This window comes from Hypanus sabinus, chromosome 9, assembly GCF_030144855.1.
Source record: "Hypanus sabinus isolate sHypSab1 chromosome 9, sHypSab1.hap1, whole genome shotgun sequence".
Taxonomy (NCBI): domain Eukaryota; kingdom Metazoa; phylum Chordata; class Chondrichthyes; order Myliobatiformes; family Dasyatidae; genus Hypanus; species Hypanus sabinus.
This window is the reverse complement of record NC_082714.1, coordinates 4400743-4428460: the sequence shown is the minus strand read 5'-3', so window position 1 is coordinate 4428460 and position 27718 is coordinate 4400743. Positions and strand designations below refer to the sequence as shown.

The following is a 27718-nucleotide window of genomic DNA, read 5'->3' as shown; positions in this document are numbered from 1 at the left end:
TTATAATTAACAATAAAAGGAGCTTTGTAAAGTCCTTGGGAATTTTAATTTGCGCTTTCAGTACAAATCAATACAGTGGGCTGAAAACAGAAGGTACTCTGAGATGCCGTGTCTGATTAATTCCCCCAAATTACAGGGTGTGTACAGGCAGTAGTTACACAGTGTGATTATGTAGCCTGACCAGACCTGTAAGCAGACCCAGTACTGAACCTTCACTGGATCAGGTACGTAGCAGAAGCAGGGGCCAGGTCAGCAACAGCAGGCACAGGCCATTCAGCCCTGCTACAGTACCCCATCCTGCCATGTGATCATGGTGGTGCATCACTAAGGCTATTAGACATAGGAGCAGAATTAGGCTGTTCAACCCATCGCCTCTGCTCCACCATTCCATAGTGGGTGAGTTAGGACCCATTGTCCTGCCTTCTCCCCATAATCTTTGATACTCTTACTAATCAAGAATCTATCACCCTCAGCTTTAAATATACCAATGCCAGCAATAAATTTCACAGATTCACCACTCTCTGGCTAAAGAAATTCCTCCTCATATCTGTTCTAAATCCTTGCTTCTAAGGCTGTTCTCTTTGGTCCTAGACTTCTCAGCTGTAGGAAACATCCTCTCCACATCCACTCTGTCTAACTCTAAGCCTTTCAATATTCAAAAGGTTTCAATGAGATTCACCCCCCATTCTTCTAACCTCCAGTGAGTCCAGAGCCATCAAACGCTCCAAATATGTTAACCCTTTCATTCCCAGGATAATTCCTGTGAACCTCCTCTGGACCCCCCAATGATGGCATAACCCCTTATATAAACTGCTTCGCCTGTAACCCTCAATCCCTCTGGCCCTAAGAAAAATCAAGGACATACATAAGGTGCAGGAAAAGGGTCATTAACAGCATAAAGGATCTGACCCACCGTGCTCCTGGACTGTTTGTCTCACTCTCATCAGGGAGGAGGCCATGTAGTATCCACATCAGGCCCACCAGACTCAAAAACAGTAACTTTCCCCAAGCAGTAAGGCTGATCAACAGCCACCACCTCCACTACTTTATCATTTCCTGTTAGTTACCTTACGTACAGACACTCCTGTGCCTTGTGTCACTTAATGGACATACATACAATCTACATATATAAGATATCTTAAGTATTTATATTTATTGTGTTTCTTTATTATTGTTCTTTATTTTATTGCTTTTTGTGCTGCAGTAAGTATTATTTAATTTTCCTTTATACTGGAAATAACATTAAACAACCTTGAATACAAGATTCAATTTTACACACTGACTACGGTTCTTTGCGGGAATGGGACCTGCTCTTGGGGTTCTGAAGAACCCCAGGATCTCAGGTCTCTGGAGACGGCGGATTGAGGGTCGGTGTCACGACAGGAGAACCGTGTGTTGTTGGGGGAGTCGGGATATCTGCTGTGTGCCTGGAGGTCCAGGATCTTTGTGGTCTTCAGGCACAGAGCTCGAAAAAAGCGACGTAACAGACTTTCAACATCATAAACCAGCAAGTTGTTCATTATGTCTCTCCGCTCACTGGGAAAATGGAGACACCCCCTCTCCCTTATTAGAGAGAGAGAGAGAGGACCTGTGGTATGTTGGATGCCGGGTGAAACGTGAAGCCTTTGGAGTAACTGCAAGTCTGTCTTTGCTGTTGCTTTGCTCATGCTTGGGTGCTTGGTGCTGGTGCCGATACTGCTTTTTTTGCTGCTGGGGGTAGGGGGGATGGTCACTTGCTGCCGCTTACACGCGGGATGGAGAAACTGGGGTGGGGGACATTGAGGTTCTAACATTTAACTGTTGTTCATTCTTTGGGGCACTCCTGTTTTCGTGGATGTTTGTGAAGCAAAAGCATTTCAGGACGTACATTGTGTACATTTCCGGGAATAATCCGGGAAATTATAGGCTGGTAAATTTGATATCGGTAGTAGGTAAATTATTGGAAGGAGTACTAAGAGATAGGATCCAACAAGGACTTATTAGGGAGAGTCAACACAGCTTTGTGCATGGTAAGTCGTGTTTAACAAATCTATTAGAGTTTTTTGAGGAGGTTACAAGGGAAGTGGATGAAGGGAAGGCAGTGGATGTTGTCTACATGGACAAGGCCAAGGACAAGGACAAGGCCTCTGACAAGGTCCCACATGGGAGGTCAGTTAGGAAGATTCAGTCGCTAGGTATACATGATGAGGTAGTAAACTGGATTAGACATTGGCTCAATGGGAGAAGTCAGAGAGTGGTACTGGAGGATTGCTTCTCTGAGTGGAGGCCTGTGACTAGTGGTGTGCCACAGGGATCAGTGCTGGGTCCATTGTTATTTGTCATCTATATCAATGATCTGGATGATAATGTGGTAAATTGGATCAGCAAATTTGCTGATGATACAAAGATTGGAGGTGGAGTGGACAGTGAGGAAGGTTTTCAAAGCTTGCAAAGAAATTTGAACCAGCTAGAAAAATGGGCTGAAAAATGGCAGATGGAGTTTAATGCAGACAAGCAGACAAGTGTGAGGTATTGCAGTTTGGAAGGACAAACCAAGGTAGAACATAGAAAGTAATGGTAGGACACTGAGGAGTGCAGTAGAACAGAGGGATCTGGGAATACAGATACTAAATTCTCTAAAAGTGGTGTCACAGGTAGATAGAGTTGTAAAGAGAGCTTTTGGTACTTTGGCCTTTATAAATCAAACTACTGAGTATAAGAGTTGGAATGTTATGGTGAGGTTGTATAAGGCATTGGGTGAGGCCGAATTTGGAGTATTGTGCGCAGTTTTGGTCACTGAATTACAGGAAGGATATTAATAAGGTTGAAAGAGTGCAGAGAAGGTTTACAAGGGTGTTGCTGGGACTTGAGAAACTGAGTTACAGAGGAAGGTTGAATAGGTTAGGACTTTATTCCCTAGAGCGTAGGAGAATGAGGGGAGATTTGATAGAGGTATATAAGATTATGATGGGTATAGATAGAGTGAATGCAAGCAGACTTTTTCCACTGAGGTTAGGGGAGAAAAAAACCAGAGGACATGGGTTAAGGTGAAGGGGGAAAAGTTTAAAGGGAGCATTGGGGGGGGGGGCTTCTTCACACAGAGAGTGGTGGGAGTGTGGAATGAGCTGCCAGATGAGGTGGTAAATGTAGGCTCACTCTTAACATTTAAGAAAAACTTGGACAGGTACATGGATGAGAGGTCTATGGCAGGATATAGGCCGGGTGCAGGTCAGTGGGACTAGGCAGAAAAATGGTTCGGCACAGCCAAAAAGGGCCATAAGGCCTGTTTCTGTGCTGTAATGTTCTATGGTTCTAGGAGATCACATGAAAGCCTCCAAGATTCCAGTAGAAGTGGACAGAGTAGGTGTAGAATGTTCCCAGAGCAAGTGGTCAGAGTCTAAGGAGAGGGATGAACCATATTGGGCTGAGATGGAGAGCCTGTAGGGTTTTCAACCACAGAAGACTGCTGAGGACAAATCATTAAAATATATTCAAGCAGAGCTGGCCATTTTTCTTAGGGCTGAGGGAATCCAGGGTTATGGTGAGAGTGGGACAGCACTGTAGCACAGCGGTTAGCAATCACCATTTGAGGTTCAATTCCTGCCATTGTCTGTAAGGAGGTTGTATGTTTTCCCAGTGACCACATTCCATCGACATCCAGGTTAGAAGTAGTAAGTTGTGGGCATGCGATGTGACACTTACAGAAGCATGATAACACTTGCAGGCTGCCTGCCACGATCTTCACTGATCTGATTTGATGCAAATAATACATTTCACTGTACATTTCGATATACATGTGACAAATCTTTCTTTAGTCTTCTGGGAAGACAAATGAGGGCAGATTTTCACAGAGAATGGTAGGACGCTGGGGACTGTTGTAGTACAGAGGGATCTGGCAGTACAAGTACATGGCTCCCTGGAAGTGGTGTAACAGGTTGACAGGGTGGTGAAGATGTTTGACACACCGGCCTTCATCAGTTAGGATGCTGAGTATGTGAGCTGGGGTGTTATGTTGCAGTTATATGAATGTTGGCAGGTTGCATTTAAAATATTATGTTCAGTTTTGGTACCTTGCTATAGGAAAAGGATGTAATTTAGCTAGAAAGAGTGCAGAAGAGGTTTATGAGGATATTGCTGGGAGTCAAGGTCCTGAGTTATAGAGAGGCGTTGGGCAGGTTGGGACATTTTTTACTGGCGTGTACGAGACTGAGGGACACGTGGACAGGTACACGGAGTGGGGCTGGAAGTCCTGCTTCTATGACTCGAAGGTAGATAATCAGGTCACATCCCACTGTTGTTTGTGAGATCTTACTCTGCATCCCATGAGAAGCAGAATTCACCCATTTGGCTCCCTTCTCTGCTATCCAATTACCGAGCAGATCACTGAGCTCACTCACTCTGCCCTGAACCCCTCGCCCCAGAATCCCTGTCTCCTAAAAGCCAGTGAACTCACCAGCCAAGCATCCAAGCCTGGGAGGCAGAGAATTCTGAAGATTCACACAATGACTACGCCTTACTGGCTGTGAAGTAACTTGGACATCCAGAGGTCCCAGCCTCCTCATAATGACGTCGTCCAGAGACTGCTAGTGGAGGAACGAGTGTGGGTGAAAGCAGTGGCTGGAAGGGGATGGACATTAGTCACTGTAAGAAGGTGCCGTCCCCAGGTTCCTGGCAGATCCATGAGAGCTGAGGCTCACTGACTCGAAGAAACTACCATCAGCCACGCTGTAGTCCTGTGAGCTCGGATCTTGGTCCGCAGCCCAACAGAGACTGCACGTGCCAAACAGTCAGGCACAACTATTCATTTGACAAAACAGGATGGTTGAGCTGGAGGAGTTGGCTGGCTACTCTCCAAACATCAGTGAACCAGGAGCGGGTGGCTGGCAGCTGTACAAGACTGACGAGAGATCAGTGTTTCCGAAGAATCTACATCACTGAGGCCATTCAGCCCTCTGAACCAGAATCACTGACAAATGTCGTGAAACTTGCTTTGTGGCAGCAGTACAGTGAAATAATAAATATACTACAAATTACAAGGTATCAGAACAAGAAATTCTATTTAGTGAGGGGGTGGATAGGTTTCAGAATCAGGTTTAATATCACTGACATACAGTATGTTGTGAAGTGGCGGCAGTACAGACATAAAGTTACAATAAGAAATATACAAAAAAATCAGCGGTGTAAAACAGAGCAAAAGTATCGAGGGAGTGTTCATGGGTTCATTGTCCGTTTAGAAATCTAATGGTGGAGGGGAAGAATCTGTCCTTAAAAAAGTGTGTGTGTGCCTTCAGGCTCCTGTACCTCTTCTCTGATGGTAACAGTGAGAAGAGGGAGTGTCCTGGGTGCTGAGGGTCATTAATGATGGATACCACCTTTCTGAGGTTGAGATAGTCCTAGCTTTGCTCTCCCTGGCCAGAGAATATTGAATGAATGGTTCCCTGAATACCCTGACTGGATCTGCTTCCCCTACCACACCTCTGCAGAACCACACCTCCCTCGCATTTTGCTTTGCCAAGTTCTGCAGATCTGTAGCTAGAAACTGCAACAGGACCCTCGAGTCCCTCCACGTGTCGATAGGACCGCAAACTGGCATGAATCACATCCACCTCCCTTGCTGATTATTGCAGTAATCTACCCTCACTGCTCTCCACCCCCACCAACTAATCTCCACCGATTCCCACCCCCACTCCCTTTTAAAGAAATGTTTAGATAAGCACATGAATGTGAGGAAAATGGAAGGACATGGACATTGAGTAGGCAGAGGGATTAGTGTAGTTGGCCATTTGAACTAATGTAGTTAGTTCAGTACAACATTGTGGGCTGAAGGGCCTGTTCCTTTGTTGTACTGGTCTATGTTCTATGTCTGAGCAGGTCACAAGCATCAGAGCCTGACACGCTTAGCCATGCTCAGCCCACCTCACTCATCAGAGAGCAAGAATAAAGGCTCTTTCATTGTCCACGAACCCGCGCTTCCTCCCAGCCACCCAGTCACTGGGGTGAGAGGTAATCTCCTCTGCATATTTCATTCCTGTGGGCTGAAAATATTCTGCATTCAGATCCCACCCTCTCTGATTTCACAGGTCCTTCAACACTAGCTCACTATTACTTTTTTTGCATTATTTATTAATTTATATTTTGTAACTTATAGTAATCTTTATGTCTTCTGCTCCAAAGCAACATATTTCACAGCAAGCATCAGTGATAATAGACCTTATTTCACACACACAGCTTAGTTCCAGTTCAATTCCAATATTGAAGGCAGGAGAATGGGATTCCAGCTCAAGTCTGTTATAGAACATAGAATAATACAGCACATTACAGGCCCTTCAGCCCACAATGTTGTGCCGACCCTCAAACCCTGCCTCTCATATAACCCCCCCCACCTTAAATTCCTCCATATACCTGACCAGTAATCTCTTAAATTTCACTAGTGTATCTGCCTCCAGCACTGACTCAGGCAGTGCATTCCACACACCAACCACTCTCTGAGTAAAAAACTTTCCTCTAATATCCCTCTTAAACTTCCCTCCCCTTACCTTAAAGCCACGTCCTCCTGTATTGAGCAGTGTTGCCCTGGGGAAGAAACGCTGGCTGTCCACTCTATTCCTCTTAATATCTTGTATACCTCTATCATGTCTCCTCTCATCCTCCTTCTCTCCAAACAGTAAAGCCCTAGCTCCCTTAATCTCTGATCATAATCCATACTCTCTAAACCAGGCAGAATCCTGGTAAATCTCCTCTGTACCCTTTCCAATGCTTCCACATCCTTCCTATAGTGAGGCGACCAGAACTGGACACAGTACTCCAGGTGTGGCCTAACTAGAGTTTTATAGAGCTGCATCATAACATTGCGTCTCTTAAACTCTATCCCTCCACTTATGAAAGCTAACACCCCATAAGCTTTCTTAACTACGCTATCTACCTGTGAGTCAACTTTCAGGGATCTGTGGACATGTACCCCCAGATCCCTCTGCTCCTCCACACTCCCAAGTATCCCGCCATTTACTTTGTACTCTGCCTTGGAGTTTGTCCTTCCAAAGTGTACCACCTCACACTTCTCCGGGTTGAACTCCATCTGCCACTTCTTAGCCCACTTCTGCATCCTATCAATGTCTCTCTGCAATCTTCGACATTCCTCTACACTATCCACAACACCACCAACCTTTGCGTCGTCAGCAAACTTGCCAACCCACCCTTCTACCCCCACATCCAGGTCGTTAATAAAAATCATGAAAAGTAGAGGTCCCAGAACCAATCCTTGTGGGACACCACCAGTCACAACCCTCCAATCTGAATGTACTCCCTCCACCACGACCCTGTGCCTTCTGCAGGCAAGCCAATTCTGAATCCACCTGGCCAAACTTCCCTGGATCCCATGCCTTCTAACTTTCTGAATAAGCCTATCGTGTGGAATCTTGTCAAATGCCTTACTAAAATCCATGTAGATCACATCCACTGCACTACCCTCATCTATATGCCTGGTCACCTCCTCAAAGAACTCTATCAGGCTTTTTAGACACGATCTGCCCATGACAAAGCCATGCTGACTGTCCCTGATCAGACCATGATTCTCTAAATGCCCATAGATTATATCTCTAAGAATCTTTTCCAGCAGTTTTCCCACCACAGACGTAAGGCTCACTGGTCTATAATTACCCGGACTATCCTTACTACCCATTTTGAACAAGGGGACAACATTTGCCTCCCTCCAATCTTCCAGTACCATTCCCATGGACAACGAGGACATAGAGATCCTAGCCAGAGGCTCAGCAGTCTCTTACCTCGCCTCGTGGAGCAGCCTGGGGAATATTCTGTCAGGCCCCGGGGACTTATCCGTCCTAATGTATTTTAACAACTCCCAACACCTCCTCTCCCTTAATATCAACATGTTCCAGAACATCAACCTCACTCATATTGTCCTCACCGTCATCAAGTTCCCTCTCAGTGGTGAATACCGAAGAGAGGTATTCATTGAGGACCTTGCTCACTTCCACAGCCTCCAGGCACATCTTCCCACTTTTATCTCTAATTGGTCCTACCTTCACTCCTGTCATCCTTTTGCTTTTCACATAATTGAAGAATGCCTTGGGGTTTTCCTTTACCCTACTCGCCAAGGCCTTCTCATGCCCCCTTCTTGCTCTCCTCAGCCCCTTCTTAAGCTCCTTTCTTGCTACCCTATATTCCTCAATAGACTCATCTGATCCTTGCTTCCTAAACCTCATGTATGCTGCTTTCTTCCACTTGATGACTAGATTTTCCACTTCACTTGTCACCCATGGTTCCTTCACCCTACCATTCTTTATCTTCCTCACTGGGACAAATTTATCCCTAACATCCTGTAAGAGATCCGTAAACATCAGCAGGAGAATGGGATTGAGAAACATAAAGAATCAGCCACGATCCAATGCGGAGCAGAATCAAGATTATATATTCAATATCGTTTAATGTCTTTTCCAGTACACGAGTGTAAAGGAGGACAAAATAATTGTTACTCTGGATCTGATGCAGCACAAAAAACTCAGTAAGATAAAGAACACAACAGATATAAATACGTAAGATAGCTTATATACAGAGATTGACTGTATGTCTATTAAGTCATGCAAGGGACAGGAGTGCCTGTACACAAGGTGACAGACAGGAAATGATAAAGTAGTGGTGGCTGGAGGGTGAAGGGGTGAGTTAGTGGGTGCAGGTGTTGATCAGCCTTACTGCTGGTCCTGGTGTCAGTTGGTGGGTGGAGATATGTGCAAGCCACTCCTTCCCTCCACGAGCCTGGAGGTCACCATTGGGCAGGATGTACACCTGCTTAGACCCCCTCCACTCCCTGATCAGGGTCAGGTGAAGCCATGGGAGCAGCTGGTGTATATCACAAGTTCTGGTTATGCTATCACCAACACCAGGCAGACAGTCTCTTGAGAGTATTGATAATAGCTGGGGTCACTCATCTTGTAAAGACACCGCCCAGAAGGCAATGGCAAACTACTTCTGTAGAAAAATATGCCAAGAACAATCATGGTCACAGAAAGGCTATGATCACCCATGTCATACGACTCGGCACATAATAGTGCGGGTGTGGATGCTACGTACCTCCCCCCTGGCAGTGGGACAGACAGTTCCATGAGCAGGGTAGGTGGGATCCTTCATGTGTTATTGGCTTTTTTAGCACCTTTCTGAACATACGTCCTTGACTCAATGGGCCAGGTGATCTGAGCAGGAGAAAGGTACATACTAAAGTTGGTTTATTATTGTCACATGTACTGAGGTACAGTGAAAGGCTTCTGTTTAGCATTTCACAAGGGATAAAAATAACAGAATGCAGAATGAAATGTCACAGCTACAGAGAGAGCACAGTGCAGGTAAACAGTAATGTGCAAAGGCCACAATAAGGAAGGGGGTTGAGAGGGCTGAGCTGACTCGATGGGCCAAAAGGCCTGATTCCACTCCTATGTCTCACGATGTGAAAGTCTGGAACTGGAGCAGTGGACCGCTACATTGCCCGGTGGGCGATTCCCACAGTGAGTTCCCCCCTCAGTATTGCCCCCTTTTAACAGAACTACAAAAGTTTATTTACAAAAGAAATATAAAAACATTAAGTATTTACAAGACAGTGAGTAAATTAAAATTAAAATGTGATAATTACTGTCTATATAATAGTCAAATCCTGGGGGGGGGGGGCACCATTCTCAGAAATCCCCCACTGTACTCTTTGTGAACACGTGCTCCCTCTCCAAGGGCAGCTGGGTACAAACATATACCTGGAAGAGGGGCAGGCAGACCTCTTGACTGACCGTCGCCTACCCCCATGAATGGCCATTTTGGCCCAGGAGCAAGCCAACTACGAGATCCTCCGGGCAACCCGCCTCTTTCTGTACTGGGTGCTCGTGTGTAAGGAACGCAGGGTGAAGTGCTACGAGAACCTGAGCTGCCCCTTCAGATATTCAAACAGGGGCTGCAACCTGACACACTCTGTGTAGACACGGTGCACTGATCCCTCCCGGACACACACAGACAGGTGTCCGTATATACGGTACACTGACCCCTCCTGGACACACACAGACAGGTGTCCGTATATACGGTGCACTGACCCCTCCTGGACACAGTACGGACAGATGTCCATATATACACCGTGCACTGACCCCTCCTGGACACAGTACGGACAAGTGTCCATATATACACCGTGCACTGACCCCTCCTGGACACAGTATGGACGTATGTCCATATATAGAGTGCATTGACCCCTCCCGGACACAGTACGGACAGGTGTCCATATATACACCGTGCACTGACCCCTCCTGGACACAGTACGGACGTATGTCCATATATAGAGTGCATTGACCCCTCCCGGACACAGTACGGACGTATGTCCATATATAGAGTGCACTGACCCCTCCCGGACACAGTACGGACAGGTGTCCATACATACGGTGCACTGACCCCTCCCGGACACGGTACGGACAGGTGTCCATACATACGGTGCACTGACCCCTCCCGGACACAGTACGGACAGGTGTCCATACATACGGTGCACTGACCCCTCCCGGACATGGTACGGACAGGTGTCTGTGAACCTGCTTAGAAACCCGTTGCACTGTGCTGTCCTGTGTAATGCCTTCCACCCAGGTTTGCAATGTACAGGGAAAGAACCTTCACATAAACAGGTTTCCACTGGGGACCTCCTCCACTGCCAGACAGTAAATCAGATCTTCAAAGCGAGGAGGTAAGGAACTGAAAGATGTGCAAGAGGACGGAATCTCACGTTGTGTGGGACCTGGCTCCCACAAGCACTTCCAGTTCAGTCCATCAGGGGGTGTTGCAGCCAGAATCACCCCACTTCCTCAAGCACCCTCGACATCCATTGTGATAGGACTGGAACCAGTTCCCCTCGCAGCTGGAGCACTCTGTCTGGATGAGACCAGACCCCATACCCTCAACAGCACTTGTAAAACCGAGGCAGTTCCCTCAAAGAGGTACAGCTGTCCACCAGAAGAAGTGAACCGCCAGCATGTGCCATCTCGGAGGGTTGTCGCTGTACAGGCACCTCTGCAGGGTCCTGAGGTGGAGAGACGCCATCTGGGTGCGCATACCTATCAATGACTGACTGCCCCCCACGATCGGATGACTCAAGACCGCAGGAGAGACCGAATGCCTCCTGTTGCCCCCGAATAAGTCCACCAGCATCTTCTGGGTCCTGGAGACAAAAGAAGTGGGTGGGACTGAAGTAACCAGCCGTTACCATCTTCATGGAGGTGACCAGCTGACTTATTACCAATACCCTTTCCTGTTTTGAATTGCACGAAGGAGGCCTGACCAGTGCTCCAACCAGGCAGAGGTTTTGGTCTCCAAGTCCCACCAGTTTACTGGCCAGGTCTCCTCCGTCAAGCCCACGAACACCCCCAAGTTGAGAAGATGCATGGTGCTCCACACAAAGGGTCTCAACCCCTCCGATAGGGAGTCCACCTGCCACTGACCACCAAGAGGCCCACACACTTTTCCCAGTTGACCCTTGTAGAGGATGACCCTGTTGAGTCTCACATCCTCTGCAAGTCAACAGGTCAGTGACGATGAGGAGGATATCATCGGCGTAAACTGAAAGGACAACCTCCCATTAACCTTCTACAGAAAAGGCACAGGAAGGCTCTACACAAATAGAATTCAGCTATCCTGACATGGGGCACTGTTAAGGACCCATTAACCTTAACGAGCCACTCTGCAGCACTGTACAATAGACAGGCACAGGCAATGTGGCTTGAGCCTGAAAGCTTGCAGGGTCCCAAAAAAGCACTGATGGTTCACCCGTCAAATGCCTTCTCCTGGTCAAGGGAGAGAAAGGCAACTGACAGACCAGCCTCTTGGCACAAGTAAATCAGATCCCGGATGAGGTGTATACTGTCCTGGATGGACCATGTAGGACTGGTCAGGGTGGACCACTTGAACTAGCACGGAGCCCAGGCCATCAGCCATCACCTGGGCAGAGATCTTACACTCCGCACTGCAGAGAGAGACTTCATAAGCTATAACTATTGAGCCCAAAACCTCCACATATGACTGCAGTGCCGACATCTTGGAGCTGCAACCTACCATAACAGTCCACTATGCAGTCAGAAATTCAAAACTTCAAACACCACTGCTGGGATATTACACAGTTCTACACCCAGTGGAACACCAACAAGCAGTCAAAAAAAAACAGTTCAGAGACAGGGCGGGAAGGGGAAAAGGAGTGGGTAGGCAGGGAGGTCACCTCCGCACCATCCATACCGCTGCAAACTATGATAACATCTCCCAGGCCAGTCTGCTCTCCCTCTGGCCGCTCCAAAGTCTTCAGTACCGCCCCAACCACAGTGTGACCCACTCTCAGTATCACCCCCCCCCCTCCACCGTATGACTCTCCATCAGTTCTGTCCTTCCAAAATTGTGGTGCTCTCTCAACTGCAAGCTCCTCCATAAGGACATGAGACACAGGAGCAGAATTAGGCCCTTTGGCCCACTGAGTCTTGTCCACCATTCCATCATGGCTGATTTACTTTCCCACTTAATCCCATTCTCCCATCTTCTCCCCTAACCTTTGACGCCCTGACAAATCAAGAACCTATCAACCTTTGCTTTGAATACACCCAATAACTTGGCCTCCACAGCCTCTGGCTAAAGAAATTCCTCATCTCTGCTCTAAATGGATGTCCCTCTGTTCTGAGGCTGTGCCCTCTGGTCCTAGACTCCCCCGTTATAGGAAACATCCTCTCAACATCCAGACCACCTCTCCAACAGAGTGGATTCTCCTAACACTGCATTAGGAGGGTTTGCTAGACTACTTGCCAGCTCATGATGTTCTCTCACAGTTTGTGAGCCAAAACTTCCCCCCAATCTCTAATAAACAATCATGAGGCGATGTTCTGCCTACTATGATACCTCACACTGGTACATCTGCTCTGATGGGTCTGGCTGATGCCACATGGCAGGGCATGGGTGTCCTGTGTCTCCCTTTTACCCTGACCCTGTCCTTTTGCCACAACACAGAGTCTGGGTGCTCTTGCAGGGGGCAGCTGGAAGAAGGCAGCATTCACTCGTGTGAGAATAAACATTCCAGCCAATTTGGGTTTCTTTGTAATTGTATTCAACCCCCTTCCTTTCATTTCAGCCTTGTTAAGTCTTGACACAAACAGTGATGGCAAAGCTCACTGCTTACCTTGGTCCAAGAAAACTATTGATTTAGACAGATGCTGTTAAAGGAACAGTATTAATTTAGTGTTAGTTTTGCTCTGTTGGCCTAGTGTTTATTCCTTTCTTAGTTCTTATTAAAACTCAGTGAATTGTTGTTCCTTTTCTGTATCTCTCCCTCTGCACTTGAGCTATCACTGTACTCCTATCACCTTTTTACATACACTGCTGTACATTCTCAACTCCTCTACCTATGTACAAGGTGTGGGCAGAATCCAAACAAACTGGATTGCTCAGTCTCAGCTCCACACAACAAGGAAATAAAGCATACTGCAGAGATTCGATGGAATGCCTCTTCTGACAGAATAGCGTCTTAATGCAGGAGGAAGTTGAAGGCAGATAATTTACTCAAGATAACCAGAGACAGAAGGTGGAGATTGAGATTCAGTTTCACTGCATGAACGTTCAGTGATGTTACAAACTAAATCATTCTACAGAACAACACACACAAAACACTGGAGGAACTCAGCAGGTGAGGAAGCATCTTGGAGGGAATACCCGAGAACCTTCATCAGGACTGGAAAGGAAGAGGACAGAAGTGGAATAAGAAAGTGGAGTCTTAATGAAGTGTCCCAGCATTTTGTGTGTGTTTCTCCAGATTTCCAGCATTTGCAGAATCTCTTGTGTTTATTCTACGGTGTAGCCTGTATGTTGGAACTGGACTGTATTGACAGTCAGAAAGTGTAGACGATTCAGTTAAGAGGCTGTGGGGTGGAATAAGTAGATGGAGGGCCAGTAACATCAGGAAGGATCCGACCCACCCTGCTCATGGACTATTTATCCCACCCTCATCAGGGAGGAGGCTATGGAGCATCTAACCAGGACCACTAACTTCAAAAACAGTTCCTTTCCCCAAACAGCAAGGCTCATGAACACCCCCAACCACCAGTACTTTAGCATTTCCCGTCAGTATCACTTTATGTACAGGCACTCCTGTGCCTGGGGTCACTTTATATTCATACAATCAACGTATACAAGGTATTTTATGTGTTTATATTTATTGTGCTTTTTTTTGTGCTGCATCATATATGGAGTAACACTTTCCTTTACACTTGTGTACTGGAAATGACATTAAACAATCTTGATTCCTGAAAAAGTTACTTTTTGAACTATTCCAGAGCTTCTTCTGAGACCTACCAGGTTATACTGCAGACCAAGTGACTCCCATATGGAGTCTGTGGACTGAGCAACGTGTGACTTTGAACTGTTTCTGCCGATCCAAGCAGCCTGTGGGTTAGGTTAATGGTATTAAATGCCAGATGCTGTGTACATGTCAAATATCAGAATATTCAAATATGGGCGAACGAAGCTGCGCACGGAATTTGTCTTCTCATTTGTCACTCTCTTCAAGAAGCCAGCACATATCAAAACATTTCATGGAAACGTTGCCACATGGCATTCAAAAGGTTAACGTGGCTCCAGTCAGAGAGGAGTGGTGATTCCAGCTCCCTCCCACTCTCTGAGTGAGAAGCCCAGCCTGCACTCATTAGTACTGCTTCTGCCTGAACCGCGGGAGGAGTGAGTGCTGCGGTGCAACACAGGGAGACGGTGATGCTGTCTGCTGTTCCGTGATCCAGAGGGTGAGAGCCTCGTGTCACTCTTGCACCGAGACGTGCTGCCAGTCCCAGGAGGGAAGATCTTACACACACACATCACAACAGCATGCCCGTCTTTCCTCAGTCAGCATGGCCAGCAAGGTAAGACTAGTGATATGTCTCTGCCATCGGTCGCTCTCTCTCTCTCTCTCTCTCTGCGCCTGGGTCCCGGTCAGTGAATTGAAAACAAGTCTCCTGACAAAATAACTTGCTGGGATATTGCCTCCAGCTGAGAAGGGAAGTCTCTCCTCTCTCTCTTTCTCCGTCTGTCTACGTTATTCTGAAGATCAAGCCCTCTAACTCTCACAGCAGTGAGACACTGCTTCAGTAACTAAGCGGCACTAAACTTGAGTGATGAACGAACCCCAGCCCTCAACACAATTAAAATAAATATGAAAATGAAATAAAAACAAAGGTAATCGGTGATGAGAGCCATAGATTGACTGGACAGACAAAGACTTCTTTCCCCAAAGCTGAAATCACTAACGCAAGGGAGAATAGTTTTAAAGTGATTAAAGGAAAGTATAGAGGGGATGTCAGAGTTAAGTTTTTTTACACACAGAGCGGTGGGTGCGTGGAACGCCCTGCCAGGGGTTTGGTAGAGGCAGATACTTTTGGGACATTTAAGAGACTCTTAGATAGGCACATGGATAGAGAGCTATGTGGGAGGGAAGGGTTAGATTGAACTGGAGTAGGTTTAAAAAGTCAGCACAACACTACTGGCTGAAGGGCCTGTACTGTGTTGTAATGGTCTATGTTCTGTGTAACCCTTGGAGCCCAGGCCAGTGTGAGGCAGACCACACTACCCTTGATCAGAGCTGTAGGTACAGTACTGTTCATACAGCAGGATATGAGCATTTTGGTGTATAACTCCTTATACCTGCTGGTATCAGTGAAATGGCACTGTGAACGCAGAAGATTGACAAGATTGAGTTGAAAAGCAAATGGATGCAGAACCATAATGGGGAGGGAGTTCAGGGTTTAGTGATCAAAGGCTGCGGTGGGAAAGTGTTGGGGAGGTTTTTGGGAGAGGCAGCTGAGGACATGCCCGTGATGGATGAGGGACTGAAGCAGAGGTGTAGGCTGGAGGTTTCAGACATAGGGAAGGGAGAGTGAAAAACAAGCTGGAGGATTTTGTGGAGGTCTACCAAACTCAAGAATTATTGCGGCACTGGGTGCTAGAGAACTGGGGCCAGTGCACTAGATGCTGGTCAGCTGGAGCCAGTGTGGGCCAGTGCACTGGAAGCTAGTCAACTGAGGCCAGCATGGACCAGTGCACTGGATGCCAGTGAATGGGAAGCACTGGATGCTAGTGAGGGGGGGGTGCACTGAATGCTAGTGAACTGGGGGCCAGTGCACTCAGTGCCAGTCAACTGGAGCCAGTGTGGGACAGTGTGCTGGGTGCAAATCAACTGGGGCCAGTGTAGGCCAAGTCACTGGATGACAGTCAACTGAGGCCAGCGCAGGTCAGTGCACTGGATGCTAGTCATTCGAGGCCAGTGTGGATTGGTAAATTGGATGCTAGTGAACTGGGGCCAGTGCACTGGATAAACTGGGCATACTCCCTTCAACAATGGTACAAGACTGAGTGAACACACTGACAGAGAAAGGAACTGTAGACTTGTAGTAATGGCTTCAGTAGTGGAGAGTTGAGACTGGGGCAGGGCAGTGGTCTTGAGGGAGGGAGAGAGCAGTCTCACAACAGGTGAGGCAGAGATCAAGATCAAGCTAAGTGTGTGGGAAATTCAGAGGTGATCAAGGGATTAGGGTCAATTTTCTCAATAATCGAGAGGGATTAAACTGGAAAACCATGCCTCACCCCATGTGTAAATAGATAGAAGCATCATTTATTCGGAATCTGCCTCAGTCACTGAGGTACGAGCTTCATTCACCAAGATGAGATACTCTCTAATTCAGAGTAAACATTACAGGAAATTGAGAGAATGAAGGAACAGGACAAGCCTGAATTACCACTTGAAATAATTGTGAATCATTCTGTTAAAAAGGCGCGATTCTAGCTGTCCAGAGAAGGTGTTACTGTGCTCTACAAATACCACAGATCGAACAAACAGGAGCAAACCCAATGGAGAAAAAGGAGCAGTTTTTTACAATGCTCACTGACGAAACCATTAACTTGTCACAGGGAAAATGAAGAAATGCTGATTATGTGATAAGTCTCCAAATACCCTGTCCAAGAGGAGACGCTCTCAATCTCTGCCCACAGCACAGTGAGACACTCACTCCCTCCCTCCCTCAGGGAGGAGTTAGCACAATCACTTTAAAACGTCACAGTTGTACATTCTCAGTGACCACGTGGGTGAGTTTCCTCTGGGTGCTCCGATTTCCTCCCACACTCCAAAGATATACGGGTTAGGGTAAGCTGTTGGCATGTCACGTTGGTGCCAGAAGCATGGTGTCCAAGCACATCCTCAGAGTGTGGGGGTTACTGACACAAACAACAGATTTCACTATGTGCATCCAACAACTCCTCCACACACAGGACAGTGAGAGACCCTCAACCCCCCCCCCCCACCCCCATATACACAGTACAGTGGGGGGATCCTCACACCCCCCCCCACTCTCTCTCTCACAAGCACACAGTAGTGGGGGGATCCTCACCCCCCCCCACTCTCTCTCTCTCACACACGCACACACACACAGGACAGTGAGAGATCCTCACCCCCCCCCACTCTCTCTCTCTCTCTCTCTCTCTCTCTCACACACACACAGGACAGTGGGGGGATCCTCACACCCCCCACACACACACAGGACAGTGAGAGATCCTCACCCCCCCCCACTCTCTCTCTCTCTCTCTCTCTCTCTCTCACACACACACAGTACAGTGGGGGGATCCTCACACCCCCCACACACACAGTACAGTGGGGGGATCCTCACACCCCCCACACACACAGTACAGTGGGGGGATCCTCACACCCCCCACACACACAGTACAGTGGGGGGATCCTCACACCCCCCACACACACAGGACAGTGAGAGATCCTCACACCCCCCCCCCCCCCACTTTCTCTCTCTCTCTCACACACACACACAGGACAGTGGGGGGATCCTCACAACCCCCCCCGACTCTCTCTCTCTCTCTCTCTCTCTCTCTCACACACACACACACACACAGGACAGTGAGAGATCCTCACCCCCCCACACACACACAGTACAGTGGGGGGATCCTCACACCCCCACTCTCTCTCTCTCACACACACACAGTACAGTGGGGGGATCCTCACACACCCCCCCACTCTCTCTCTCTCTCTCTCACACACACACACAGTAGTGGGGGGATCCTCACCCCCCCACTCTCTCTCTCTCACACACACAGTACAGTGGGGGGATCCTCACACCCCCCCCCCACTCTCTCTCTCTCTCTCTCACACACACACACAGTAGTGGGGGGATCCTCACCCCCCCACTCTCTCTCTCTCACACACACACACACACAGTACAGTGGGGGGATCCTCACACCCCCCCCACTCTCTCTCTCTCTCACACACACACAGTAGTGGGGGGATCCTCACCCCCCCCACTCTCTCTCTCTCACACACACAGTACAGTGGGGGGATCCTCACACCCCCCCCCACTCTCTCTCTCTCTCTCACACACACACAGTAGTGGGGGGATCCTCACCCCCCCACTCTCTCTCTCTCACACACACAGTAGTGGGGGGATCCTCACCCCCCCACTCTCTCTCTCTCACACACACAATACAGTGGGGGGATCCTCACACCCCCCCCCACTCTCTCTCTCTCTCTCTCTCACACACACAGTACAGTGGGGGGATCCTCACCCCCCCACTCTCTCTCTCTCACACACACAGTAGTGGGGGGATCCTCACCCCCCCACTCTCTCTCTCTCACACACACACACACACAGTACAGTGGGGGGATCCTCACACCCCCCCCACTCTCTCTCTCACACACACAGTACAGTGGGGGGATCCTCACCCCCCCACTCTCTCTCTCTCACACACACAGTAGTGGGGGGATCCTCACCCCCCCACTCTCTCTCTCTCACACACACAGTACAGTGGGGGGATCCTCACACCCCCCCCCCCCACTCTCTCTCTCTCTCTCACACACACAGGACAGTGAGAGATCCTCACTCCACACACCCATGGCAATAAGGCGGTCCATTATGAAGCACACAGACTGAGCTATAAATGATGGTTGCCTGTTATACTTTGGATACTGCTGAGATTTTCTTGGCAACAGAGTGCATGTGAGAGAATGTTATTATAAACAGGGGATAGTGTTTCTGTGGTTGTGGACAGGATGGATTTATAATACTGTCTTATTACTGGGAGATGGTATGCTGGGGTGTATGTCACTGCTAGAGCCAGCACATACTAGAGGCCAGTCTTTGGACAAGAGCTTCAGATACAGAAAGGTAAACAGGCTCCAAGCTACTGGTGTTTAATTAAAAAGTCGAGAGCTCAGCAGGAAGTTCTCTTTCTCTTGTCTGGAGCTTTGAGGTGGCTTTAACCCGGGGTAATCCTTGTGAAGGTTGGGCTGATTCTGAGCAGAGCCGCCCGAAGGAAGAATGTCAGATATGCAGACTAAGCAATCACTGCTGCCTTTTGACTCAGCTCTCTCCATGTTGGAGCACCAGCTCCCCATCATAATGCCAGAGAGGCCATCACAGCACCACCAGCACCCCTCCCCCCACACCAGAACCTTTCCCTCGGGGTTGTGTAATGGATATCAGCTCCTCTCCTTCGGGGCCACGTGAATGTAGCCCTCACCTCCCCTGATCCCAGTCCCTTGGAGCTATGTTGGTGTCAGAATGTGTGACGACACTTCCGGGCTGCCCTCAGCACATCCTTAAGTTGTGTTGGTTGTTAATGATAAATAAATCTCAGTCTGAGGTGAGATGTCAGCTACGACTCAGCAGCCAAACTGCCTCATCACTGAGTCCCATCTCCAGAGAGATGTGACTCGATCTAGCATTGCTCTCTGCAACAGGCAGAAGAGCTGCTCTGTCATGGGGCCACCTGTAGACAGGACCTCTTGCCCCCACTGCTGCATATTATGATGCCACAGAGTCATAGAGTATACAGCACAGAAACAGCCCTCCTGCCCAACTAGTCATACCAACCACAGCATCCTCCTTGTTTGTCCCAGTTGCCCTTGTTTGGCCCATAATCTTCCAAACCCCTCTCCTCCACGTACCTGTCCAAATGAATCCTAAATGTTGTAACTGTACGTTCCTCTGGCAGCTCATTCCAGGTACTCACTGTGTAAAGAAGTTAACTCTCAGGTCCCTTCGGTCTGCTTCCTCATTCAACAAAACGATTGTGGCCATACCTCCATTTCCCTGTCAATTTCTTCAATCGCCTGCCATTCAGAAATCATTTACTACCAACTCATGGAATAACGTCACCCTAAGCAAGCAGTTTTAGGCCCCTTTTCTAAGAGGTCCAGAGGAGGTATATGAGAATGATTCTGAGAATTAAAGGATTAATGTATATGAAGTGTTTGTTGGCTCTGGGCCTGTTCTTGCTGGAATTTAGAATTATAGGGAGATCTTATTTAAACCTATAGAATACTGAAAGGTCTAAAAAGAGTGGATGTGGAGAGGACATTTCCTATAGTGCACACAGAGGTCACAGCCTCAGAATATATTCGGATGTCCATTTAGAACAGAGATGAGGAGGAGTTTCTTTATGCATATGGCAGTGAATCAGTGGAATTCACTGCCACAGATGGCTATGGAGGTCAAATCATTTATTTGTTTGTATTTAAAGTGGAGGTTGACAGGTTCTTGATTAGTCAGGGTGTCAAAAGTTACAGGGAGAAGGCAAAAGAATGGAGTTGAGAGAGATAATAAATCAGCCATAATTGAATGGCAAAGCAGACTCAATGGGTGGAGATGCCTAGTTTGCTCCCGTGTCTTATGGTCTTATAAGACCATAAGATATAGGAGCAGAATTGGGCCATTTGGCCCACCGAGTCTGCTCCGTCATTTCATTATGGCTGATCAAATTTTTCTTTAACCCATCTCCTGCCTTCTCCCCATATCCCTTCATACCCTGACAAATCAAGAATCTATCAACCTCTGCCTTAAACATACAGAAAGACTTGGCCTCCTCAGCTGCCTGTGGCAAAGAATTCCACAGATTCACCACTTGCTAACTAAAGAAATTGCTCTTCATCGCCATTCTAAAGTACACTCCTCTATTCTGAGGCTGTGTCCCCGGTCCTTGACTCTCCCTTATGTATGCGAGGAGGTCTGTGTGAGAGGAACACAAATCCTAGTGCAGAGTTGTCGGGTGGAAAGGCTGTGATGGGCCGTGAAGCAGAGTGATACTGAGTGCAGCTCCAGTGCCCACCCCCCTCCCCCGGGGTCCCATCCCACAAGAGCGGGAGGGTCTTCACAGCCCAACAACATCCGCCCCACATCAGTGTAGCCAACGGCACCGTCTCACATTACATCAACACATCTTGAAATCATCCCTTGGAAAAATAAGGCAGAAGCCCAGGCAGTGTTGCCTTACTGTGAAGCAGGGTGTGTCATCATGCTGTTTTTGGAAAGGATGGTGGTGATGGAGCTGATGGGCTGAGTTCACCACCAGCTACTTCCCCTTCGCTGGCATCCACAACCCGAGCTTTCCCCACCCAGCCTCAAACACATGGGAAAGACTTGCCAGCTGCACCCCTCACTCCCCTGGGGTACGGATTCCTTGTGGCCCCAGGTGTTAAGAGTGCTGCACTCAGTCGTCCCGCAACTCTGAGGTAGAATTATAGTTATTTTGTCGTCATCTGACTGTACATATGTACAACCAAACAAAATAACATTCCTCCAGACCACAGTGCACCACAAAACATCAAACAAAGTATGACTACAAGTTAATAAAATATAATTCAAAATATATGCAGTGTGCAGCACAGGTGAACAGCTCATTGTCCCAGTGACGAGACCTCAATGGTGGCAGGGTATTCATTAGTCTAGCAGCCTGAGGGAAGAAGTTGTTACCCAGTCTGTAGTCCTAGTCCTCATGCTCCTGTCCCTCCTTCCTGATGGTAGTGAGTCAAAGAGATTGTGGGATGGGTGGTAGGGATTCTCAACAGTGCTTTGGGCCCTTCGTATACAATGCTTCTGGTTAATGTCACTAATAGAGGGGGCAGAAGACCCCTCCTCTTCGTGAGATCTGCTGGGAAACCGTAGCACTGTAGAACTGAAACAGGCCCCTTGGCCCATCTAGTCCATGCTGAACTATTAATCTGCCTAGTCCCATTAATTGCACCTGACCATAGCCCTCCATACCCCTCTCAGCCACGTACCATCCAAATTTCCCTCAATTATTGAAATCAAACCTGCACACACCATTTCTACTGGCGGCTCGTTCTACACTTGCACCACTCTCTGAGTGAAGAAGCTCCCCCTCAGGTGCCTCTTAAATATTCACCTTTCACACTTAACCCATGACCTCTAGTTCTGCACTCACCCAACCTCAGTGAAAAATAGCCTGTTTGCATTTACCCTATCTATACTCATAATTTTGTATACCTTTAAAAGATTTCCCCCATTCTCCTACACTCCAGGAAAAAAAAGCCCTAACCTACTGAACCTTTAATAATTCAGGTCCTCAAATCCTAGCAACATCCCTGTAAATTTTTTTCTTACTTGTTTATTTAGCGATATAGCCCAGAACTGGCCTTCCAGCCCATCGAGCTGCATTGCCCAGCAACGCCCTGATCTAACACTAGCCTCATCACAGGACAACTTATAATGGCCAACTGGAACGTCTTTAGAATGAGGGAGGAAACTGGATCACTCAGAAGAAGGGGACACCAGCAAGGATGACAGCCAAACAGCTCTAGCTGCTGCCTTTTGGGGGAAATTTGTAAGGTGAAGGGAGGATGAGGCAACTTTGGCTGACGAGGGAAGTCAAAGACAGCATTAAAGCAAAAGGGAGGGCATAATATAGAGCAAAAGTTAGCGGGAAGGTAGAGGATTTGGAAGCCTTTGAAAACCAGAAGACAAAAAAATATATAATGAGAGAAAAGATAAAATGTGAAAATAAGCTAGCCAATAATATAAAAGAGGATACAAAAATATGTTTTTTTCAGATATGTAAAGAGTAAATGAGAGACGGGAGTGGATACTGGACCACTGGAAATTGATGCTGGAGAGGTAGTAATCAGGGACAAACTTAATAAGTATTTTGCATCATTCTTCACTGTGGAAGACACTAGCAAAAATGCCAGAAATGTGAGCGTGTCAGGGAGCAGAAGTGAGTGTCATTGCTATTAATAAGGAGAAGGTGTTTGGGCAGCTGAAAAGTCTGAAGGTAAATAAGTCACCTGCACCAGAAGGAATACTGTACGTGTACCCAGGATTCTGAAAGAGGAGGCTGAAGAGATTGTGGAGGCATTACTAATGATCTTTCAAGAATCACTAGATTTTAGAACGGTTCCTGAGGACAGGAAAATTGCAAATGTCACTCCACTCTTTAAGAAAGGAGGGAAGTAGACGGGAGAAAGGAAATTATAGGCCAGTTAACCTGACCAGTGGCTGGAAAGATGTTAGAGTTTATTATTAAAGTGAGATTTCAGGATACTTGAGGCATATAGTAAGACAGGCCAAAATCAGCATGATTTGCAAAAGGGGAAATCTTGTCTGACAAATCTTTGAAATTCTTTGTGGAAATAACAGGCAGGATAGACAAAGGAAAGTCAGTGGATGTTGTTTATTTGGATTTTCAGGCCTTTGACAAGGTGCCACACGAGGCTGTTACCAAGATAAGACCCCATGGCATTATAGGAAAGGTCCTAACATGGACAGACGATTGGCAGGAGGCAAAGAGAGGGAATAAAGGGGGCCATTACTGGTTGGCTGTCGGTGACTAGTGGTGTGCCATAGGGGTCAGTGTTAGGACCTCTTCTTTTCATGTTCTGTATCAATGATTTGGATGAAAGATCAATGGCTTTGTGGCCAAGTTTGTGGACAATACAAAGATAGGTAGAGGGGCAGGTAGTGTTGAGGAAGCAGGGTGTCTGCAGAAGGACTTGGGTAGTTTGGGGAATGGGCAAAAAGGTGGCAGATGGAATATAGTGTAGGAGAGTATATGGTCATCCACTTTGATAGAAGAAATAAAGGTGCAGACTATTTTCTAAATGGGGAGAAAATTCAAAATTCAGATGTGCAGATGGACTTGGGAGTCCTTATGCAGGATTCTCCGAAGGTCAACTTGCAGGTTGAGTTGGTGGCAAGGATGCACCCCATGTTATCGTTCATTTTGAGAGAACTAGAATATAAGAGCAGGGATGTGATGCAGAGGCTTTATAAGGCACTGGTGAGGCCACATTTGGAGTATTGAGAACAGCTGAGCCCCTTAGAAAATATGTGCTGGCATTGAAGGGGGTCCAGAGGAAATTCATGAGAATGATCCCAGGAATGAAAGGGTTAACATGAGGAGCATTTGATGTATCTGGGTCTGTACTCACTGGAGTTTAGAAAAATGAGGGCAGTCTCATTGAAACCTGTTGAACACTGAAAGGTCTGAATACAGTGAATGAGGAGAGAATGTTTCCTATAGTGGGTGAGTGTAGGACCAGAGCGCAGAGCTTCAGATTTGAGGGATGTCAATTTATAACAAAGATGAAGAGGAATTACTTTGCCACAGATAGCTGTCCAGTACAAAACTTTGGGTATCTCTAAAGTGGAGGTTGATAGGTTCTTGGGTGGTCAGGGCGTCAAAGGTAACGGGGAGAAGGCAGAAGAATAGGATTGAGAGGGATAATAAATCACCCATGATGGAATGGTAGAACAGACTCAAAAGGCTGAAAAGCCTACTTCTGCTCCTATGTCTTATGGTCTAAGTTGAAAGAGAAGCATAGAAGGCCCACCTGAAAGTCAGTACAAACCGATAGTGTTTTTTGTTATTCCAGTGTGAGATCAGGAAATACTGATAGTCAGTGATGTACCCAGACTTCATAAACACCGTCATTGGTGCTCATCAATCACAATCGGGTTCATTACCATCGGCACCTTCTGTACATAATAAAGCGGCCACTGAGTGTACGTTCATGGTCTTCTGCTGCTGTAGCCCATCTACTTCTAGGTTAGACGTGTTGTGCGTTCAGAGGTGCTCTTCTGCACACCGCTGTAATTCATGGTTACTTGAGTTACCAACGCCCTCCTGTCAACTTGAGCCAGTCTGGCCATTCTCTGACTCCTCACAACAAAGTGTTTTCACCCACAGAGCCATCTCTCACTCACTGGATGTTTTTTTTTGTTTCTCATGCCATTCTCTGTAAACTCTCTGTAACATTCTCTGTAAAATGGGATTTTCATGAGTTTATTGTTCATGAAAATCCCAGGAGATCAGCAGTTCCTGAGATACTCAAACCACCCCATCTGGCACCAACAATCATTCCACAGTCCAAGTCACTTAGGTCACATTTCTCCCCCTTCTGATGTTTGGTCTGAACAACAACTGAACCTCTTGACCATGTCTGCATGCTTTTATGTACTGAGTTGCTGCCACTTGATTAGCTGATCAGATATTTGCATGAATGAATAGGTATCCAGATGTACCTAATAAAGTGTCCACTGAATGTATGTTGTGAAATTCGCTGTTTTGGGGCAACAGTACAGTACATGAAAATTATTATAAATTACAATAAGAATATAAATTTTAAAAATTGTGCAAAAAAGTTGGGGGTGACAGCAAGCCAAGGGAGCGAGCGAGAGGGGGAGAGAGGAAGAGAAGGGAGAAGTGTGAGAGAGAGAGTTACACACAGGAGTGGCAGGGGTATTTATTGCAGTTGTACTGGTCTCTGTCACATTCAAAGGGTGCCTGCATTGAGGGATGTGTTGGGATGGGAAGGGTGCCATGAGTTGCCGGTCTTTGTGAGGAGTGGGCTGGGGAGAATTGATCGCTGGCTCCCTCCGAGTGTGGAGGTGGCTCACTGCCCACTCTCTGCACAGGGCTCTGGGAATACTTGTCTCTCTTTGTGAAATGTACGTTTTATTAATTCAATCTGTTACAGCACATTCCTCCTCCCCAGCAGGCCCTGATGTGGTCTGGAAATAGTACAGAATAAATCAAATTTTCTAAAAATACTCTTTATGGAGAGAACATTCCCTAGTGCTGACCTCCCCCTCCTTTCCTGCCAGAGAGCCTGGGCCCAGGGTGGGGGGGTGGGGGATGCTCTCAACCCCATCTCACTGATCAAAGTGTGAACAAGCTCAGATTGAACATGCTGTCGTCCACTCTGCTGACCACACCCCACCCACCGCTTCACTCAACCCCCACTCTCCCTCTGTTCCTCCACACCCCACCCTCCGCTTCACTCAACCCCACTCTCCTGTTCCTCCACACCCCACCCTCCGCTTCTCAACCCCCACTCTCCCTCTGTTCCTCCACACCGCACCCTCCGCTGCACTCAACCCCCACTCTCCTGTTCCTCCACACCCCACCCTCCGCTTCACTCAACCCCCACTCTCCTGTTCCTCTACACCCCACCCTCCGCTTCACTCAACTCCCACTCTCTCTCTGTTCCTCCACACCCCACATTCTCGCCTCCTCAGTACTGACCAGGGTCTCCATGGTCCCACTCTGCGAATTCTGAATCAGATCAGTTTCCAACAGATTTGGCGAGCATGGGAGTTAGACCCTCCTCTCTGGGCACCAAGAACAATTCTTACCCCACATTTACAAACAGCAAACTGAGTGCTGAACTTTAAACTCACACCCCAACACAAACATACCTTTACCATTCACTGACACATAAACCCCAAAACAAACCTCGCTACATCCAGTAACACCCAAAAATACACCCTCTCCATCCAACAACACCCAAAAATACACCCTCCTTGTCCAACACCCATAAATACACCTTTCTCCATCCAACACCATCCAAAAATACACCCTTCTCCATCCAACACCCAAAAATACACCCTCCCCATCCAGCAACACCCAAAAATACACCCTCCCCGTCCAACACCCCAAAATACACCCTCCCCGTCTAGTAAAACCCAAAAATACACCCTCCCCGTCTAGTAAAACCCAAAAATATATCCTCCCTGTCCAACAACACCCAAAAATGCACCCCTCCCTGCAAATCCGCACCCCTCCCAATCCAATAATATAGTTCAGTTTTATTTGTCACATATACGATGAAACATTAAAACAAACAGTGAAATGTGTCAATTGTGTTAACAACTTACACTGTCCAAGGATGTGCTGGAGGCAGGCTGTAAGCGTTGGCATGCCTCCTGTGTCCACAACTTGCTAACCCTAACCTGTGCATCTATGGAACATGGGAGGAAACCATAAGGAGAACATATAAACTTCCTACAGACAACGGTGGGAATTGTTGGCTAACCATTACGATACCATATTGTCCTTCTCACCCTCAAAGAGACTCTTCCCTTGTCCAATGTCAACCCCAAACTGACCCCCCCCTTGTCCAGTGACAAACCCAAACCGACCCCGTCCAGTGACAACCCCAAACGGACTCCCTTGTCCAATGACAACCCCAAACCGAACCGTTGGTCCAGTGACAACCCCAAACTGACCCCCCCCTTGTCCAGTGACAAACCCAAACTGACCCCGTCCAGTGACAACCCCAAACTGACCCCCCCTTGTCCAGTGACAACCCCAAAATGACCCCCCTTGTCCAGTGACAACCCCAAACCGACCTCCTTGTCCAGTGACAACCCCAAACCGAACCGTTGGTCCAGTGACAACCCCAAACTGACCCCCCCCTTGTCCAGTGACAAACCCAAACTGACCCCGTCCAGTGACAACCCCAAACTGACCCCCCCTTGTCCAGTGACAACCCCAAAATGACCCCCCTTGTCCAGTGACAACCCCAAACCGACCTCCTTGTCCAGTGACAACCCCAAACCGAACCGTTGGTCCAGTGACAACCCCAAACTGACCCCCCCCTTGTCCAGTGACAAACCCAAAC

General features: G+C 47.6%; 2 protein-coding genes across 3 annotated transcripts in view; one reads left to right on the top strand and one right to left on the bottom strand.

The window, feature by feature from the left end:
• The window catches only part of LOC132399016 (coronin-7-like), a 264124-nt gene that overhangs the window by 160056 nt on the left and 76350 nt on the right, over window positions 1-27718 (bottom strand). The window lies entirely within an intron of this gene.
• The window catches only part of LOC132399017 (vasorin-like), a 60188-nt gene that overhangs the window by 17797 nt on the left and 14673 nt on the right, over window positions 1-27718 (top strand). Inside the window, exon 1 of one of the 2 annotated variants that reach the window (XM_059978891.1) lies at window positions 14657-14888. The exons of the other annotated variant lie outside the window; for it this stretch is intronic. Within the exon in view, the coding sequence (XP_059834874.1) occupies window positions 14854-14888 (35 nt within the window). The 5' untranslated portion in view covers window positions 14657-14853. Of the gene's footprint in view, window positions 1-14656; window positions 14889-27718 lie in introns of those variants that run through there. 2 annotated transcript variants of the gene reach the window in all.